The sequence below is a fragment of the Electrophorus electricus genome, chromosome 5 (assembly GCF_041902795.1).
Source record: "Electrophorus electricus isolate QZ-2024a chromosome 5, ASM4190279v1, whole genome shotgun sequence".
In the NCBI taxonomy this organism is placed as follows: Eukaryota; Metazoa; Chordata; class Actinopteri; order Gymnotiformes; family Gymnotidae; genus Electrophorus; species Electrophorus electricus.
The window spans coordinates 12,392,771-12,410,000 of NC_137501.1; the positions used below are offsets into that span (position 1 = coordinate 12,392,771).

Here is a 17,230-nt window from a genome sequence, read left to right on the forward strand (position 1 = left end):
TTTTCCCACACCTAATTTCCAGCCCGTAAATCTATGAATGTTTGTCTTTCATTTACAACTGTTAAGGAAGTTAGAAACTAATACACACTGAAAAGGACCACCATCTACAAACAGCAAATGACTTGAACATGAATTATTCTTTTATTAGTTTTTTTCATTTTGCGATTCTCACACTGATCTCTTTAACATTCCAAATGTCACAATCATCACTGTGTTCATTGGTGGTGTTTTCTTTATTGGTAGTTATTAAATCTCCTGGGTTGTCACTGTAATAAGCAGTGGGTTTCTAAGGAAGTACAGATATTACAAATGATATACACAACTCACTGAACTGAACTTTTAATTTAAAAAACATAAGATTAAACACAACTTTCCATTAACATTGCCTTCTAAAGTAGAAACGGGTATTGAAAACACAAGAAAAATCATTTTAAACAACACTGAAGATAACGCAGACTCTGAAGTTCCAGACACAAAATGTGCTGAACGTTCTGCAGTTCTACATGTGAAAAATGGTCTGTCTCATAACTTATTCAAAAACTTAAATGATGGACAAGAGATTTTCTTTTAGTTATTTTCTATAAAATCCACAATGTCTTGCTAATTCCTTGAAATGTATTGTTTTGATATTACTGGTAATTTGTGCTAAAATGTTGATTTGTTTTCCTCTCTACTTTTATGATTGACGTTTAAATATCTAGACTGGGTTTCTGCCAGCCAACCGCCACTAAAGACTCTTCACTGCCACCTAGTGGTCACCACTGAAGTTGTAGACTGTTAAGTAATAGAGGACTAAGATCATTATTACCCATCCTTTACTTGACCTTGGCCATGCAGAAGCTTAAAAGGAGAGAGAATGAATGAATGAATGAATGAGTGAATGAATGAATGAATGAATGAATGGTTACACTTATATAGCACCTTTCTCAGAACCCCAGGACACTTAGGAGAAGGAAACCACCTTTTTTAGCCAATAATGTTTTAACTCATACAGGATTTTTTAACTGTAATTTTTAGTACACTTGTCTCTTTAAGCAAAGAGAAAGTTCTTAGATTAATAAATACTTTCAACCATACAAATATAAAGGGAAGTTACAAGAACAAGAAGCCAAAACAAGTCATTAACTTTAGATCGCACACAATTCATATTATATACAATATAAAAATCTAAATCAAATACAAAATATCAAACTAAATTACTAAATAAATAAAGCAAAGTAAAACATTTTTCAAACCTCTTTATCACATTTGTAATTGGCCACACCGGTGGCTTAAAAAGTGTCAGAACAGTGCATAAATTCAAAAATGAAAGATTAAGATGGAGTATGAATGGTTAAATATAAGGCAGACAGCCCTGAAGTCCCTGACACAGCTCAAATACTAGTTCAGCTCAACTCACTCAAATACTAGTTCATCTCAACTCATTTAAATATTAATTCAGCTCAACTCATTCAAGTAACAGTTCATAGTGACCTTAGCCAGCCCCCAACCCTGACCTTAACCAGACCCCGATCCTGACCTTGTTCAAGACTTCTGTGTGCATCAAGACTTTTCAAACAGCTTTTAAGATGTGACTACATGTTCAGTTTTTTGTTTGTTTTTTTAATTAATCCAGAAGCTTCCCACACAAGCCACACAGTCTTCACAACTGCACAGAGAAAGTTACTGATGTAAACGAATAATTATTCATACACATCAACCCCTACAGACACTGACATGCCAAGTCATTTAGAGATCATGTTTAGCACAAATTATTTGAGTTGCTACCTAATTATTTGAGTTACTACCTACTAAAAATCCATGTGTTTGTGTTATATGTATTCGTGCGTGCGTTTGTTTGCGTTATGTGTATTCGTGTATGTGTGTTTGCGTTGTGTATTCGTGTGTTTGCATTGTATGTTCGTGTGTGCACGCGCGTTATGTGCATTTGTGTGTGTGTGTTTGTGTTGTGTATTCGTGCGTGCGTGCGTTTGCGTTGTGTATTCGTGTGTGCGCTCGTGTGTTATGTGTATTTGTGTGTGCGCTCGTGTGTTATGTGTATTTGTGTGTGTCTTTGCGTTATGTGTATTCGTGTGTTACTATGAATTTAAAGTGTCACAACGCAGCCTTGAAGCAGCTTCAGGTAAAATCCTCCCAAATCCACCAGACCCCCCTGAATTTCTTGTTGCTGGGACTCAACACAAAGTGGATTATGAACATAGGCTGCAGTGAACCGGCCCTGTTCATAGGTCGCCCATATATAGCCACAGCGATGCCCACAGGAAATGACCACAGCTGTACCCCGCACTGGCAGCTGCACAGTTTCATTCATTCATTCCTACCTGAGCAAACCAAATCGGCAGGAAACAGATTCCCCATGCGTTTTATGCCCCTACCACCACCTCTAGCTGAGAGAGAGACCACGAGAAGAGACTCTCATTGTGCTTAAAATGCTCTTCAAATCTCTCGTCACACCGGCCCTTCAAATAATATGACCATTTAAATACGGTCACAGTTTCTGCAAGCCGTCTGCTGCGTGATCTGCAGACGAGTCTTTCTCCTTCTCCTTCTTTTTCTTGAACAAGTTCTTGAGCTTTGAGGTCTTCTTCACTTTGATTGCACCCAGGGACTCGGGAGGTGAGGCATCACCATGGTGAGGAGACCTGCCGCCGGAGACCTCGCTGTCCAAAAGCCTTTGGGAGGAGGTGGACACTGAAGAGAGTGAGGGAGCATGGCAGAGAGATCCAGGCATGGACGTGCTCAGAAGGTTCTGGGAAGACTTTTCTAGAATGCCGTCATAAACCAAGTGGCTGAGCGGGTCTGGAGGCGGAGCCCAGATGACCAGAGAGCTGATGGTGAGATCAGGCTGGTTGAAGCGAGCCGGGTCTGGCACCGGGAGCTCGTCCCTGGCCGTCCTGGTTGTCTCCACACCACTGTCCAAGCGGAAGAGCTTACATCTGTCCACGGCCATGTCGCGTTGGTCTCGAGAGAGCTTTCTGGAAGGGGTGTCGTCTCGTCTCTCTCTTAAAGACATCGTCCGGTTGGTCTCCAGAGCCATGTCCAAATCATCACGTGTCTTTCTTCTAGATCCACCATCCATGGAAACACCTCTTAGAAGTTTCACCCTGCCAGTGTCTATAGACAGGTCTTGGTCATCTGGAAGCCTCATTCTAGAAGCTCTGTCTTTGGACAGCTCCTTATCTCTACATATCTTGACTCTCTGATCGTCCATTGAGACATCAAACTCCTCTCTCAAGAGCTTTCTGAAGGTAGGATCCAAGGTCTCTGGTCGAAACAGTTCTCCCATTTGCGTTTCCACTGGAACATCAGCATGAACTCTAACTGCCATTGTCGGGGGGAGGTCAGGTTCATGTGAGCCTGCATTTACACTTTGGACATCAGTCTCACCTTCATCTACGGCCATCATTCTCGGCAGGCTCTCCCCCGAGAGAGCCTTCTTTTCTCGAAACGCCTTACATCTTTGGAAGCCCACACTGACATCAGCCTGATCCTTGAATCGTACTCCAGGGCACGGATCCATTAGAGAATCTGGCTTCTCTCTGTTGGACAGTCTAATAGGGGACTCGGTAATATCGATTGGTAAATTCCTCCTTACTGTCCTGGAATCAACAGCAAGGGCAGGCTCTTCTGAACCCGTAGGACTTGTCAGAGGTTCTACTGACGCCTCCTGTTCCTCTCTGGAGGTCTTCCTGGACGGGCTCCCCACAACGAGTTCTTCCCTCGAGACTTTTCTCAAGCTGCCTCTCAGAGCGTCCCGGAGTTCCTCTCGCGACAGCTTGCGTGAGGAAACGTCCTCGTGTTCACTGTGTGGGATTTTGCAGGCAACGCTGTCGGAGAAAAGGTCCATGTCTTCACGGTACAGTCTCCGAGGTGGAGTGTCTGGCCCCGAGCCCATGTATGTCCTGTTGACGGGGGTTCCAACAGGCTCAGCCTCCGAGGAAGATTCCACACACTCCCTGTTTCACACATGGAGAGGACAGAGGTAAATGCTGTATGGCCCATAAACATCAGACACATTTTACTTAGATTTGGGAACATAATGTGGGTATATTGCAGCATACTTGAAACTTGAAACTTGATATAGTCCAAACACTAAAGCAGGCAAGTAATTATTTCAGACAGTCACGTTTGACGTGTTTTGATAGTGATTGATCTGAACAGATTTGCATTAAAGATATCTGTAATTAGTTTATGACTCGACAAAGTTAATTCAAGATATCGCTACATTTAGACTAGACACAATGCTAATTCAAGATATCTCTAATTACATACTTGAATGAATAACATCATGTTTGCAGTTGATTTGTACAGGAGCTTCAAGACATCTGAAATTCATTTTACAGTATTTGTAATTTAAATTCAAGATATCCAATTTATAGATATGTCCATTTTGTTTCTGATTAGTTAAAAGTTTAATTCAAGATGTCTTAAATTTCTTCATGATTTCAGATATCTCAAATGGTTTTTTTTTAGATATCTGAAAATAAGATATCACTAGTGCAAATTAAATTGTAGATATCTTGAATGTAAATTATGACTACTCAAAACTGAATTAAAGATACCCTGGGTTTAAAGCCTTTTTAAGATATCTGCAAAGAAATTATGGATATCTTAAATGCGTTGTTAACTAGACAGCTCTTGTATTTCAGATATCTTGAAAGATTGTTCCCACTAGTTATAATGTGTTCCTGGATATCTTGAATGATTATTCTGACTAGTCAGATGTATATAACAGATTTATGTAGTCGATCTTAGCATGAAACCCTGCCCCTGTGGTGCAACAAATAATATACCTTGTTAGTTTTAAACTACTATAGGGTTTATTGTCAACTTTACACCCTAACTCATGATTGAACTAACCGTTTTGTGTAGTTCCCTTTTAATGTTAATGATCAACTGATTAATTCAAAACGCATTACACAGTCTGTGATGTATGCGATTCCTCAGATATCTGAAAATGTCATTTATACTAGATGTTAATTGAATTAGAGATATCTATAATTATAATTTCGGATTTGTGACTCTTCAAATGACGATTCTGATGATGTAATTGAATATATCTTAAAATGTATTTTGACTAGTCAAAATGTAATTGTAAATATATCTTACATTGCTATTCTTACTAGCAAGATTTTAAATACTTAATTGATATTTTGAATAGTCAAATTCATTTGTAGATATCTTCACTTGCATTACGGACAGTCAAATGAAACCGATTATATGTTAAAATATAGTGCCATATAGTGATGGTTTTTCTGATGATGTCATGAAACAATAGAGATGTTCTCTCTGATGATGTCATCAAAACCACACTACTGCAATCTCTCCATCACCATGTGCAACAAAACAAAACCATTGCTATAGTAACCGCCAGCGGCTCCTGCAATTAATCAACGTCATCTGGCCAGTCTGATAAAATCTCAACTCACGGTTTCTTCAGGGTTGGGAAGATGATATGCTCCCCCGCCTCCTCCTCTCCGTATCGCGGGAGCGTCGTCCGGATAGGGATCAGCAGGTCCGGATCAGGAGAGAGGATCACAGGCGATGGGACGATGTGTGCGGATCGCCGGGAACGGACCAGTGCTCCAGGGGAGAGCTTTATCGGAGTGACAGTGACTGCAGACGAGATAAACGCGAATGACATAGCCTGGAGACTGTAGAGCAGACATAGCACAGACAACACAGTACAGACACAGACACAACACAGACATAGTACAGCCACAGCACAGACACAACCACAGCAAAACAAAGACACAGCACAGCCACAGCAGACACAACCACAGCAAAACAAAGACACAGTACAACACAGCCACAGCAGACACAACCACAGCAAAACAAAGACACAGCACAGCAAAACAAAGACACAGTACAACACAGCCACAGCAGACACAACCACAGCAAAACAAAGACACAGCACAACACAGCCACAGCAGACACAACCACAGCAAAACAAAGACACAGCACAGCCACAGCAGACACAACCACAGCAAAACAAAGACACAGTACAACACAGCCACAGCAGACACAACCACAGCAAAACAAAGACACAGCACAGCCACAGCAAAACAAAGACACAGTACAACACAGCCACAGCACAGCCACAACCACAGCAAAACAAAGACACAGTACAACACAGCCACAGCAGACACAACCACAGCAAAACAAAGACACAGTACAACACAGCCACAGCAGACACAACCACAGCAAAACAAAGACACAGTACAACACAGCCACAGCAGACACAACCACAGCAAAACAAAGACACAGTACAACACAGCCACAGCAGACACAACCACAGCAAAACAAAGACACAGTACAACACAGCCACAGCCACATGCTGACGCACACCCCTGGCCCAAGACAGCAACTGTGCCCTTTTGACTCAGTTGGATTGTGGGTTATATTTAACCTAGCCCTTAGGAACCTCCAGTGAAGTGTGTTTGGTGTGTTCCAGCCCCCAGTCACCTGAGTTAAGCATCACACACTCACCATGTACCTGGTGCAGGTGTGCTGGGAGCTGGACTAATAACCATGCAAGTCACTCAGGATAAACGCGTACACGCGCTCACCTCCCCCACTGCCGTGTGCCCTGTGCGGCACCCTCTGGTGGCGACCGACGGGTACCTACTCACCAGGGATCTGCGGTATGCCGGGAGCCACTCCCTCATCCAGGTCTTCCACGCCGGCAGGCATCGGGTAGCTCATGGCGGCCCGAGGGAGAAGCATCCAGTTGGGGTCTGGGTAGAGCGTGGCCGTCAGGCTGGCCAGACCGCTGTTGCTCATGATGGGGAAGCTGCACAGCCACTCGATCTGCTGCCAGCGGTGCAGACGCTCGCGCAAGCTCGCCATCACTTCCGCCAGCGCGTTCCTGGCCCCACACACGCAAGACACGACGAGGGAGAAGGAAACAGAAAGCCAGATCTCCAAATAACTACAGTCATTTAGCAAAACTTGTGTTGTTTTTTTAACCGAAGGAAGGATCACCAGAGCAATAAAGGACAGAGAATAAACAGACCACATCAGAATAAGTCAGTAAATAATTCATGTTCATTATATAATCCACATTCAGAATGACCTTATTCAGTGGGTTCTCTGTAATCTATATTTAGGCCGTTCCTCGTAATCTATAAAACACTATAAGGCTCACACACTGGACCTATTTCAACACACTTCTACACACACACACGTCCGTACTTGGCCTCTAAGATCTTGTGGTCCACCTGATCCAGAGAGGAGCTGTGTGCCACATGGAGTGTGCCCAGAAGTGAACTCCTCTTCTTCTTAATCTTCTCTGCCTGGACACACACACACACACACACACACACACACACACACACACACACACACACACCAACAAGAGTGACACCACACCAACAGGGATACCTTAGAAAAGTTTATGAACTAGACAATGTGAATGCTAAACTACTCCCTCCAAATCTCTCATTACTCTTATAACCACAGGGCTCTGCATGCGTGTGTGGGTGTGTGTGTGTGTGTGTGTGTGTGTGTGTGTGTGTGTGTATATATATACACCTCTTCCTTGGCGGTGCTCAGTTGCTGTTCTGCGTTCTGTTTCTTTATGTTGTAGTACTGAACCTCCACCTCATGTGTGAGTTGCAGCCACAGCTGCAGAGACTCCGGCACAGACCAGCTCGCCTGGATGTCCTGCTCTGCTTTCTTCAGGGCCCCGCGCACCTGAGGACACACACACACACACACACACACACACACACACACACACACACACACACACACACACGCACGCACACGCACACGCACACACACACGCAGACACGGACGCAGGCACAAATGCGTGCGCACGCACAGGCACACACACACGCGCGCGCAGGCACAAACATGCACGCACACACAGGCACAAACACGCGCGCACACACAGGCACAAACACGCGCGCACACACACACGCACAAACACGCGCGGGTATCAACAGGTAACATCTTTACACAAACAGCCTTTACACAAACTTTGAACCCCTGCGCAAGTTTTGTTGATGTAATTCTGATGCTATCATTGAGGGATCACATTCACACCCAAACACAAACGCACTCACACTTAATGAACCACACACACACACGCACGCACGTACACACACACACCTGTTCAAGCTCCTCCTCTGCGTAGCGGAGGCGGCTCAGCTCGCTGGCGGCTCCCTTGCGGAGCTCCTGGAGCCGGTTGGCTTCTTCCTGGGCTCCCTGGATCTCATCCCTCATTCGCTCCTCCAAGAACTGCTTCTCCACAGCAACAGTGCGCTTCTCTTCATGAGCTCGCTCCAGCCTGGCCAGCAGAGCACAGACAACACATGGAGTGTCAGGAACGCCTCAAGGACCACAGACAGAAAACAGAGCACCAGGAACGCTTCACAGAGTACGGACAGAGCACAGAGCGACAACTCAGACCTAACCAATCACCTCCAGATATGCAATTATACATGCACACATACCTTAACAATGTTAGGACAACAACATTGGGTTTCTGCATCCATGACCCCTCACAAGAACGTTTCTGCACATTTTCATCTACAGTATTCTGACCCCAAGTGTAGCATCCCAAAGTTGTGATGCAAAAACGAGTTCTGTGATTGAATCCGGATCATACAGAAATGGAGAGAACAGTGGATGAAGTGTAGCGAGTGGTGTGGCATGCGGCGTGGCGTGCAGGGAAGTGATCAGGCGCTCCTCACTGCTCCTGAAGGTCCCGCAGGCTCTGCTCGGCTCTGTGCAGGCCCTCCAGGTCTGTCATCATTTTGGAGATGTGCACCTTGAAGGCCTTGTTCTGTGCCTGGGCGAAGCAGCAGCCGCCCACGCCCATCACCACCGACAAGATGAGCAGCAGGTCCTTCATCCAGTTGTGCGGTGGGCCTGGATGGCAAAAGGGGGCGGGATCAGGAGCCAGACAGCCAATTGGATATGCTCCCTGCTGGTTTCACTGGCAGTACCGGAATACCTTTCCATCTCCCTCGTGTTCACACACACTCCTGACTCTGGAGAGTAGTGGACTGAACCAGGAGCGCAAGAGAGAGAAAATAACACAGGCCGCTCCAAGACCAGACATGCACTGGATTACAAAGCCTTAATGACATGTAGGTCACGGCTATATTTATTAAGGATGCTAAAATAGCTGGTCTACATTAATGATGTCATGGCACATATGTGTGGGTGGGCTACACCAATGATGTCAAGGCACATACATGTGGGCGGTCTACACTAATGATGTCATGGCACATACGTGTGGGCGGTCCAAACAGCACAACATCCAAGGCCTTCAGCTTCAGCTTCTGTTTGTGCTGCTGGTCCTGGATCTTCAGGTAGGTGCTCATAAACGACGGCTCATTGGAGGCAATTCTGAATAGAAGGAATGTGATTGGACAAGTTTCGTGCATTGCGATTGGCCGATTTTGCAGCTGCTACTGTGTTAGACTGAATGTAGCATAACCTGGCTTTGCAGGCAGGGTTAGCAGATTGGACTGGTCTCAGTCACCTGGGCAGCGTGTTTCCGTTGACGTGTAACTCTTTGAAGTTCTGATCATACTGAGGCAACTCCACAAACTCCCTCAACCACCGCAACACATCCTCCTGAGTCCAGTTATGGACTGAGAGAGAGAGAGAGAGAGAGAGAGACAGACACATTGCAAAAGAATGTTTTGGCAGCTTAAACTTCATGGACAGACATGCCCATGTGCAGACACACACACAGTCTCTCTCTCTCTCACACACACACACACACTCACTCTCTCTCTCTCTCTCTCTCTCAAACACACACACACACACACATGCGCACACACACAAACACACACACTCTTACCTTCAGAGGTCTTCCATCCTCTCCACAGTTCCTCTATGGTGATGTGCTGATCCTCTCTGTGCAGTTTACTGTGTTTATTGGTCTGCTGCTGCTGTTGCATATCCTCAATAATGAACTACCCAAACATACACACGAAACACATCCACGCAAAACACACACATACAAAGTTGAACACACACAAGGTTTAAGTTTGATTTTCACCTGCATGGAAATTCAAGAATCTGCAGAAATTACTGAGATGTTTACAGAAGAGGAAACATGAAAAAGCTAGAATTCCTAAGCCATGTGACCGCATTAAACGTGACCTGACCTGACCTGACCTCATGACCCTCCTGTATCAGAGATCTCTGGCTGTATTAAACATGACCTGACTACCCTCCTGTATCAGAGTCTGTAGATCTCTGACCGATTAGCAGGCAATGTTAGCTCAGTGGTTAAGGTACTTGACTTGTAATTGGAAGGTTGCTGGTTTAAGCCCCACCACCGCCAAGTTGCAACTGTTGGGCAAAGCCCTTAATTGCTCAACTTTTTTGGGGGGGATAAAAAAGTGTCATAGTTCTCTTAAATGTAAAGACAAAATTCCTCATACATGAGAATCAGCTACAAAGACAAATTAACACTATTTAAAATTTCACTGTGTTACAACTGTATAATAAGTGATTATCATTATTTGATAGTTTTTAATCATTTTTAATAATTATATTTTAATTATTTAATTTAAGCCCAGATGAAAAGTGAAATTAAAGGTTTTTTCCATACATTAATTTTCAAATAAAACTTATATTATCAGTCGTCAAGGATTTCACTGCTTGTGTCTATAGAGTATATTGCAATGTGTGTGTGTGTGTGTGTACACTCATGTGTCTTGGAATGTATTCTGGACTGTAACTGAGCCCCCCCATGTGATGTCCTCAACCATGTCCTTCATGTGCCCACCCTCTCCCCCCAATCGCTATAGTAACCGTGCCCGAAACCCAACTCCATAGTTTCTATCGTTCACATTTACTAGTCCACCACACCCCACACAGCTAAGGCAAAACTCTTAACATAACACTCCTTGCCACTGCTAGCAGTACCACAGTACCAATCACACACAAGTGTAACGTAACACAACATATGCACTGGTATCAACAAAAGTGATTAAGCGGCTTTTAGTTACAACGTGAGATAACTAAGTGAGAGACTTTCCAAACTGATCTTGAACCAACTTGCCCTTATATATCTTCACTAGTGATCTGTAGGTTAGAGCCTTTTCAAACTGATCTAGAACCAGCTGTCCATTTTAAACGCCTCACACAGCTGAAGAAGGTCTCCTGATGTCAGAGATGACTTGGGTCAGGTGTGAGAGATGAGGGTTGGAGCTAAACACAGGCTGGTAGATCTCCAGGAGGAGGGTGGCCACCATCCTAAACCTCAGCCATGGCCCTAATGACCGTTCTCAGATCAGGGTAGAGCAGCCACTCATGCTTATCAACATGTTTAGGACATATTTCTGTTATGGGGCAGCTGTACTGAGATCAGTAGTTACCAACGTGCCAACATGAAAACCTTGTTCCTCACTTTCCCCAAGTTCCTCAACATTCCCATTCCCGTTCTCACTGCAGGAATGTTTTCCAATTTTGCTGGTTCTGGTCCAGACAGGATATCTGAATACTGCATGGGGTTCCCATCACAGGAGGTGCGACAGGGGATCAGTGTAGTTTTATAGTCTCTCACAAACAAACTTTTCAATATATGCCCAGTGCAAGGGTTCATAACTATGCTGTGTATGTATTATATATAACTTAACCCTTTGCTTAACCTGCAAAATCAAAATTTAAAAAATGTTTTCACCCTTTCAATTGTAAAATTAAACAACTCGAGAAACCTTTACCAGGTCTGGACTTTGATTTTGTAGTTTGATTCTGAATCTAATTTAGAATGGTTTTCCCTTAGGAAACCGCCGATTTTCTCTGGTTTAGAAACACACACACACACACCTGCGTACCTCCACACTCTCCTCCACTTCGATACATCCGTCCTGATCGTCATCCATCTCGCGATGGATATGACGTAGGGCTTCCAGGCTAAAGCGGTCTGCTTCGGTCACGCACGGAGGAGTCACCTGCAAGCACGCGTCTGAGGTCGAAGGTTACACATGCTATAAGTCAAATATTTTAGCGCTCTTAAATACATTTAGAAAAGGCAGTTTACTGACTAATATCTGCTGGCTCCGTGAACTTGAACTGCAAATTTATATTTGTAAAACGTGACAATATTCATGTACAATCCTGCGAATCGCGAGCCCTGCACGTTTAACCATTTCCACGCTTTTAAACTCTGAGTCATTTATGGAATACTTGCCTATAGGAGTTCGCGTCGCTTCCCTCCTTAATCCAGAGTACAGAAATTCATCGCTGGCAAACTCGCGTTCCAGTGCGTGCGCTGCGCAGGTAATCGGCCCGCCTAGCACGAGCAGCACCGTGAAGGAAAACGTGAGCATCGCGAGGCTAAAACTCGGGCTCTTCGGCAAGGTACGGTTTGTGATACAGAAAACAGATGTCCATTCACGACAGCCGCCTGGGAGAAGTTACATCTGTGCAAAAAAACGGTTATATGATCTTGACGGCAGCTAAAAACGGAACCGGTGGTCCGTGAGGCCGGCGGTGCTGTACTAAATAAGCGCTCGGCAAAAATCTTTGACAAAACAGAATATGCCATACACGAGCACCAAGAACGTAGGCCACACGAACAGTAAAATGTCTACTTGTCAAGTCTTGCTGAATTGTTAAATTAGGCTAACAAGAAACATAAAAATATAAATTATTAACTTACAATTAACCTTTAGATCCTTAACGAATCTAAAAACTAATGTTAAATTACTGTTTTAGAAAGTAAAAGCTCATAAGTGCAGCTCTCTTCACAGTATTGCTGCAATCCACTGAAAGATTTTTAAACGTCCCAGCGGGAGAAGTAGAATATTTAGTAGAACTCTGCACCGTCCACCACACCGAATCGTTTGGAGAAAATGTCCCCTTGTTCTCTGTCCGCATTTGGCGACGGCTCCTCGGGTTCTAACGGTCGAATCTAAAGATAACATCCACCGGCCTCCCTGTGGAAATCTTGACCGTGGATTATGAAATGTTCCAACGGGAAGTAAATGACTTAAGCGCTCCGACTATGGAAGGGGAACGTAATTAAAATAGCCGCTGGCACACGCGCACCTGTTGAGCCAGTCAGACGCGAACGCTTGTACTGCTGTAGCTGCTGATCAGTCTCATACATCCGAAACAGCCGCTACACACGACGAGCAGATTAAAACACACCTCTTTATTTCCTTTTCTGCCACTCTTTATTTCAAGCATACCGTTTCTTGAGTTTACGCTCCCCCGACCACACACACACGAGCCATGAAGACCGCCATCGTGCTGTTCTCTCAAACTGCACACGCCATTTAGCTGGATGCAGGATTAAATTTAGTATCCAGTGGGATTAGCAGCGCTGTGAACAGAAACAAAGTGTCAGGTTGCGCCTCAGCAACTCCTAAATATACCCCAGGTAGGGGTGTGTGTGTGTGTGTGTGTGTATAGGGATGAAGGTAACCTTTCACCCTCCAAGCACGCACAACTGTTAGGTCTCAGCCATCGGGGCTGCTTTTTAAGAACGCTGCGCTTGCGTTTTCTTGGGCACGACGCCCCGACAGGCGCCTCACGGTGGACAAGGGCGGAGACTCACGGCCCAGTCGGAGTGCGCGAGCGCGCGAGCCCCGCGTCTCAGCGGTCACGCTCTCGCGCAATACATCTGACGGCTCGGACATGCATTATAAAAGGCTATGAAAATCACAAATGCAGAACGATTTTCCGCACTGACTTCTTTGGCGATTTGCATGTTTGCTATAGTCACGTTGAAGAGAAGGCCACAGTTTCAACAAATAAACGCAACAGCTGAACATCGGGTAAGCTTTTCCACTGTTTATAACCTAACTGGTCAACCAAGTTAACCACACTTGGCTACTGGCTAAGTAAACGAAACGTCCATGAACTTTTAACTTAAAGTGAATACTTTTTACACTTTGAAACGGATCTGTCTGCCACCGTTTTCGCTGTTTAAATGGAAAACAGTGCGCTTTTTTGGGTACGTCTCACTACTGAAGCGGACACTTATATTCCCGCAACCCCCGAGGCCTCGTCTAACGCACTTCAGTTCATACAGTGATGGAACGGCCCTTAGGATGGAGTCGTGGGAAGCACCTTCCTACGATTAACTGTTACAGTAATCAGAATTATTGTTCGTCTACTGATCTGAACAACAGTTCGTTCCGCTCTAACCCACCAGGGAAGCACTCGGCCACGCGGTGGTGCCACTCGATCTCAAAAGCGTTATCTGCTGTGTATCGCGCGCTCCTGCAGCTCCAGCTGGCAGGTGCTCGTGGCGCGCCCCGGCCTGGGCGACACTGTGGTAGGATCGCTTGGGTGAGGTCAGGAACACGACGGCCCGGCGTGTATTGGGGACAGCGTTTTTTTTTCACTCCGCTCTGCTAACCCCAAGATTTAGGACGTGAAGCGATCCGACTCTGATTACTGGATTTATGACAGACGTTTTAAGATGAAAACAGATCTCAAAAAAATGACGTACAGTGCACGAGTCTGCAGTAACAACCTTCTATTAACAATATAAACATCAGTTCTAGTTTAACTCTGCCCCAATCCATGTTCACACCAGAAGTGCATAGTTCCACATTTCCCAGTATGCTGCCTTTATGTGAACATAATGCATTCAAAACGAATTTAAACACCAACTGCAAGGTGACGTGTTGAACAAACCGATCTGAATGGGCGGGCCGTTACAGACGTCAGACCTGCTGTAAACAACCGACAGCACTAAAACATTAGCAGTCTCTGATCCAGTCCCAAAGCGAGATACACTGGCCCACTACGTGTTGGACGGCCCCGACACCGCGCCTTTGAGAAAGAGAGCATGCGCTCGCCCCCGCGACCGTGTAGGCGGAGCATCTCACTTCAGTCCCTCAAGAACACAACAAACGAAACACACACACACACACCACCTGACTGGAGATGTTCAACACACAAATGGACCCTGAAAATTCTGGCAGACTGAGGGGTTTTGTTTGTTTTTGGAGCTGTTTAGAAAACATGATTCCCTCTTTATCAACAAGCAATAACAGTGAATTCATAAAATCGTTTTTTTTGTTGTTTTTTGAAACAAGTACAGTGGCAAAGGCGAAAGGCAACCAGACAGGAAAGAGCTCATTCAGGAAACAAAAGCGATCAGAACCAGCAAAGTTTTATCCCCGGCACGAGACGCTAACGAAGGCCCTGTAGAATATTCCGGAAGACTAATAAAACCAGTGAAAAATAACACTGAAAACGGCCTCGGAAAGGTTCTGACCTTCAAACATCGACCTCTAGGTGTGACGTGAGTGGGGGCTCTCGGTTTGATACGTGTGGTTTGGCTCCTCACAGACCAGGGGTTTCTGCGGGAACAAACCACTCCTCCCTGGTCAAGGGGAAGTTTTGCATGTGTGTGTGTTTGCCTTTGCTTCGGCACATGGATATCAGTCTATGGTATTTTTCTGGCTCATCCATCATAATGCTAATTAACTGAGAACTCACCCTTAGCATGGCCCATGCAAATAAGCAACCAATCTGTGCGCCGGCTCCAATTCTGTATACATATTTAAGTCTGTAACAGCCCCTCAACCACAGGGGGGAGGAATCTGTGACTAACCGCAGGGACCAAGCACAGGGGGGAGGAGTCTGTGACCAAGCACAGGGACCGACCACAGGGGGGAGGGGCCTGTGACCAAGCACAGGGACCGACCACAGGGGGGAGGGGCCTGTGACCAAGCACAGGGACCGACCACAGGGGGGAGGGGCCTGTGACCAAGCAGCTGGAAGGCAGCGAGCTAGCCTTATTTCAGAAGATAATGTCCTTAAACTCAGGCCAACGCACGTACAGTCGGGTCAAAAACAAACAGGAGGAAAAAAAACAAAAAACAAAAAACAATTAAAAGCAGACGACAAAAAGAGACAAAGCATGAATGAAGGTGGCACATGGATTCAATGCGAGCCCTGCCATGCCCACAGCGGAACATGACCCTAGGGGCCTGTTCCTAGGCACCGCCGCCGCTGTCCTGGGATTAGGTCCGCTTGGACACCAACAGATCCCACAGACAACGGCAGCTCCACAGTGCTTGCCCTGTCCGTTGCCTTTTGCTTGGCAGATTTTTAAAGCATGTCTGGGGAGAACCATACAACTAGTAGCTTGTCTGTCCTGCACCAGAGGATGGCGGTGAATCTGAAAGTCTGGGAAGCCGCCAGTACAGGGAACTTTCTAACGAGCTGGAAACTGCCTAATTCCAAACATGAATTGTGTGTGTTCACATAAACTAACCGGACAGGGCAGAGAGCTCCAGCCCTGAAGGATGCACGAGGGGACGTGAGGGGACTCGGCCCTTAGAGCCACACTGTACTGACCGCTAGGCCTCGCCCACAATGAAGGGGGCAGGGTCAGGGCAGCAGGTGGTTCAGATGAGCACCTGAGTGAAACTCTGGAGAACAGAATCTCTAGCTCATGATCGGGGTACAAAATATAATGGCTTTGGTGAGGATTAAGATGTTAAAATCTCAACGTTGTGGCCGGCCCCTCGTAGTGAACATCCTTCATGTTACAGCGATTCTCCAAAACAAATGAAATGAGGGGCGAAGGAGGGGGAAAAAAAACCAAAAAAAAAACCCCACACACACACACACACACACACACACACACACACACACACACACAAATTAAAAGTAACCGGTGTCTGGATCCCTAAACGTATTGACACTTATGCTCCAACGAGCCTCCGACACTGTAACAGACAGCACACTGTAACTCGTGGAAATGTTTCTGGCCCAAGTAAATTCCTGGTCTTGTCATAGCGCAAGGTCACAGGCCATGAGGGGCCGCAGAGATGACCGCAGCGGTGGTAGTGATTGGTCAGAGGATCGTTTAAAAGATCTCTCATTAGGCAAGATGGCTGTCCGTTAAAGCTTTTTTGTTTAAAAAACGTCATGTGATAAACCTATAACGCCAGCTTCTCCCAAAGGGGGAAAATCAGCCCACTACACAGTCTTACACTTCAGTTGAGGAAGGGGGGGGGTGGATAAAAAGAATGACATATGAAATAAAAGCAGTATTACAAAATAAAAGTCTGGTTGGAGTCCAGCAGATTTAAGGCCAGGAGGGTTAAAAGGCAGCTATGAGTCCACAAGCCTTTAAACTTCAGAGCACAAGCACTCGTCAGAAATATACAAAACTATTTGGTAACAAAAGTTTACTATATGTTATAAAACCAAAAAAGGTGAAAAATGTACCTTAGCTAAAGCTTATAAAATTATATATCAATAAAAATAATAACAATAATAATAA

General features: G+C 45.3%; 2 protein-coding genes and 1 long non-coding RNA gene across 7 annotated transcripts in view; 1 reads left to right on the forward strand and 2 right to left on the reverse strand.

The window, feature by feature from the left end:
* Window positions 1–118: 118 nt before the first annotated feature.
* On the reverse strand, window positions 119–13,146 carry stim2a (tromal interaction molecule 2a). Of its 5 annotated transcripts, none has more exons than XM_081714192.1 (13): window positions 12,811–13,146; window positions 12,164–12,395; window positions 11,808–11,938; window positions 9,821–9,935; window positions 9,497–9,608; window positions 9,245–9,360; window positions 8,700–8,877; window positions 8,116–8,293; window positions 7,534–7,695; window positions 7,195–7,295; window positions 6,633–6,868; window positions 5,430–5,616; window positions 119–3,956 (listed from the first exon to the last, which is right to left on the reverse strand). In XM_081714192.1, the coding sequence occupies exons 2-13, from the start codon at window positions 12,300–12,302 to the stop codon at window positions 2,489–2,491; spliced, it is 3,123 nt and encodes a 1,040-aa protein (XP_081570318.1). In that variant the 5' UTR covers window positions 12,303–12,395; window positions 12,811–13,146; the 3' UTR covers window positions 119–2,488. The 5 variants fall into 5 exon arrangements, with proteins under 5 accessions (XP_081570318.1, XP_026874792.3, XP_081570319.1 ...); XM_027018991.3 differs by having other exon boundaries at window positions 12,635–13,146; XM_081714193.1 differs by lacking the exon at window positions 12,811–13,146 and having other exon boundaries at window positions 11,800–11,938; window positions 12,164–12,305.
* A 230-nt stretch (window positions 13,147–13,376) lies between these two features.
* LOC145657863 (uncharacterized) overlaps window positions 13,377–17,230 on the forward strand; it is a 5,588-nt gene continuing 1,734 nt past the window's right edge. Inside the window, exon 1 of the long non-coding RNA XR_014123769.1 lies at window positions 13,377–13,754. This is a non-coding gene — a long non-coding RNA (uncharacterized LOC145657863). The remainder of the gene's footprint in view (window positions 13,755–17,230) is intronic.
* The window catches only part of rbpja (recombination signal binding protein for immunoglobulin kappa J region a), a 6,321-nt gene continuing 5,930 nt past the window's right edge, over window positions 16,840–17,230 (reverse strand). The window contains exon 11 of the mRNA XM_035529742.2: window positions 16,840–17,230. This exon is cut by the window's right edge and continues 926 nt beyond it. The gene's annotated coding sequence lies outside the window, so the exon portion shown is untranslated.

Bases quoted from the DNA above. Each gene is read 5' to 3' on its own strand.
- stim2a (XM_081714192.1), bottom strand. From the start codon at position 12,302: ATGCTCACGTTTTCCTTCACGGTGCTGCTCGTGCTAGGCGGGCCGATT. The intron at 11,939-12,163 runs GCAAGTATTCCA...CTTCGACCTCAG, and splicing joins AGCGACGCGAACTCCTATAG to ACGCGTGCTTGCAGGTGACT. The intron at 8,294-8,699 runs GTGAGGAGCGCC...TCTGCTGGCCAG, and splicing joins CTGCGGGACCTTCAGGAGCA to GCTGGAGCGAGCTCATGAAG.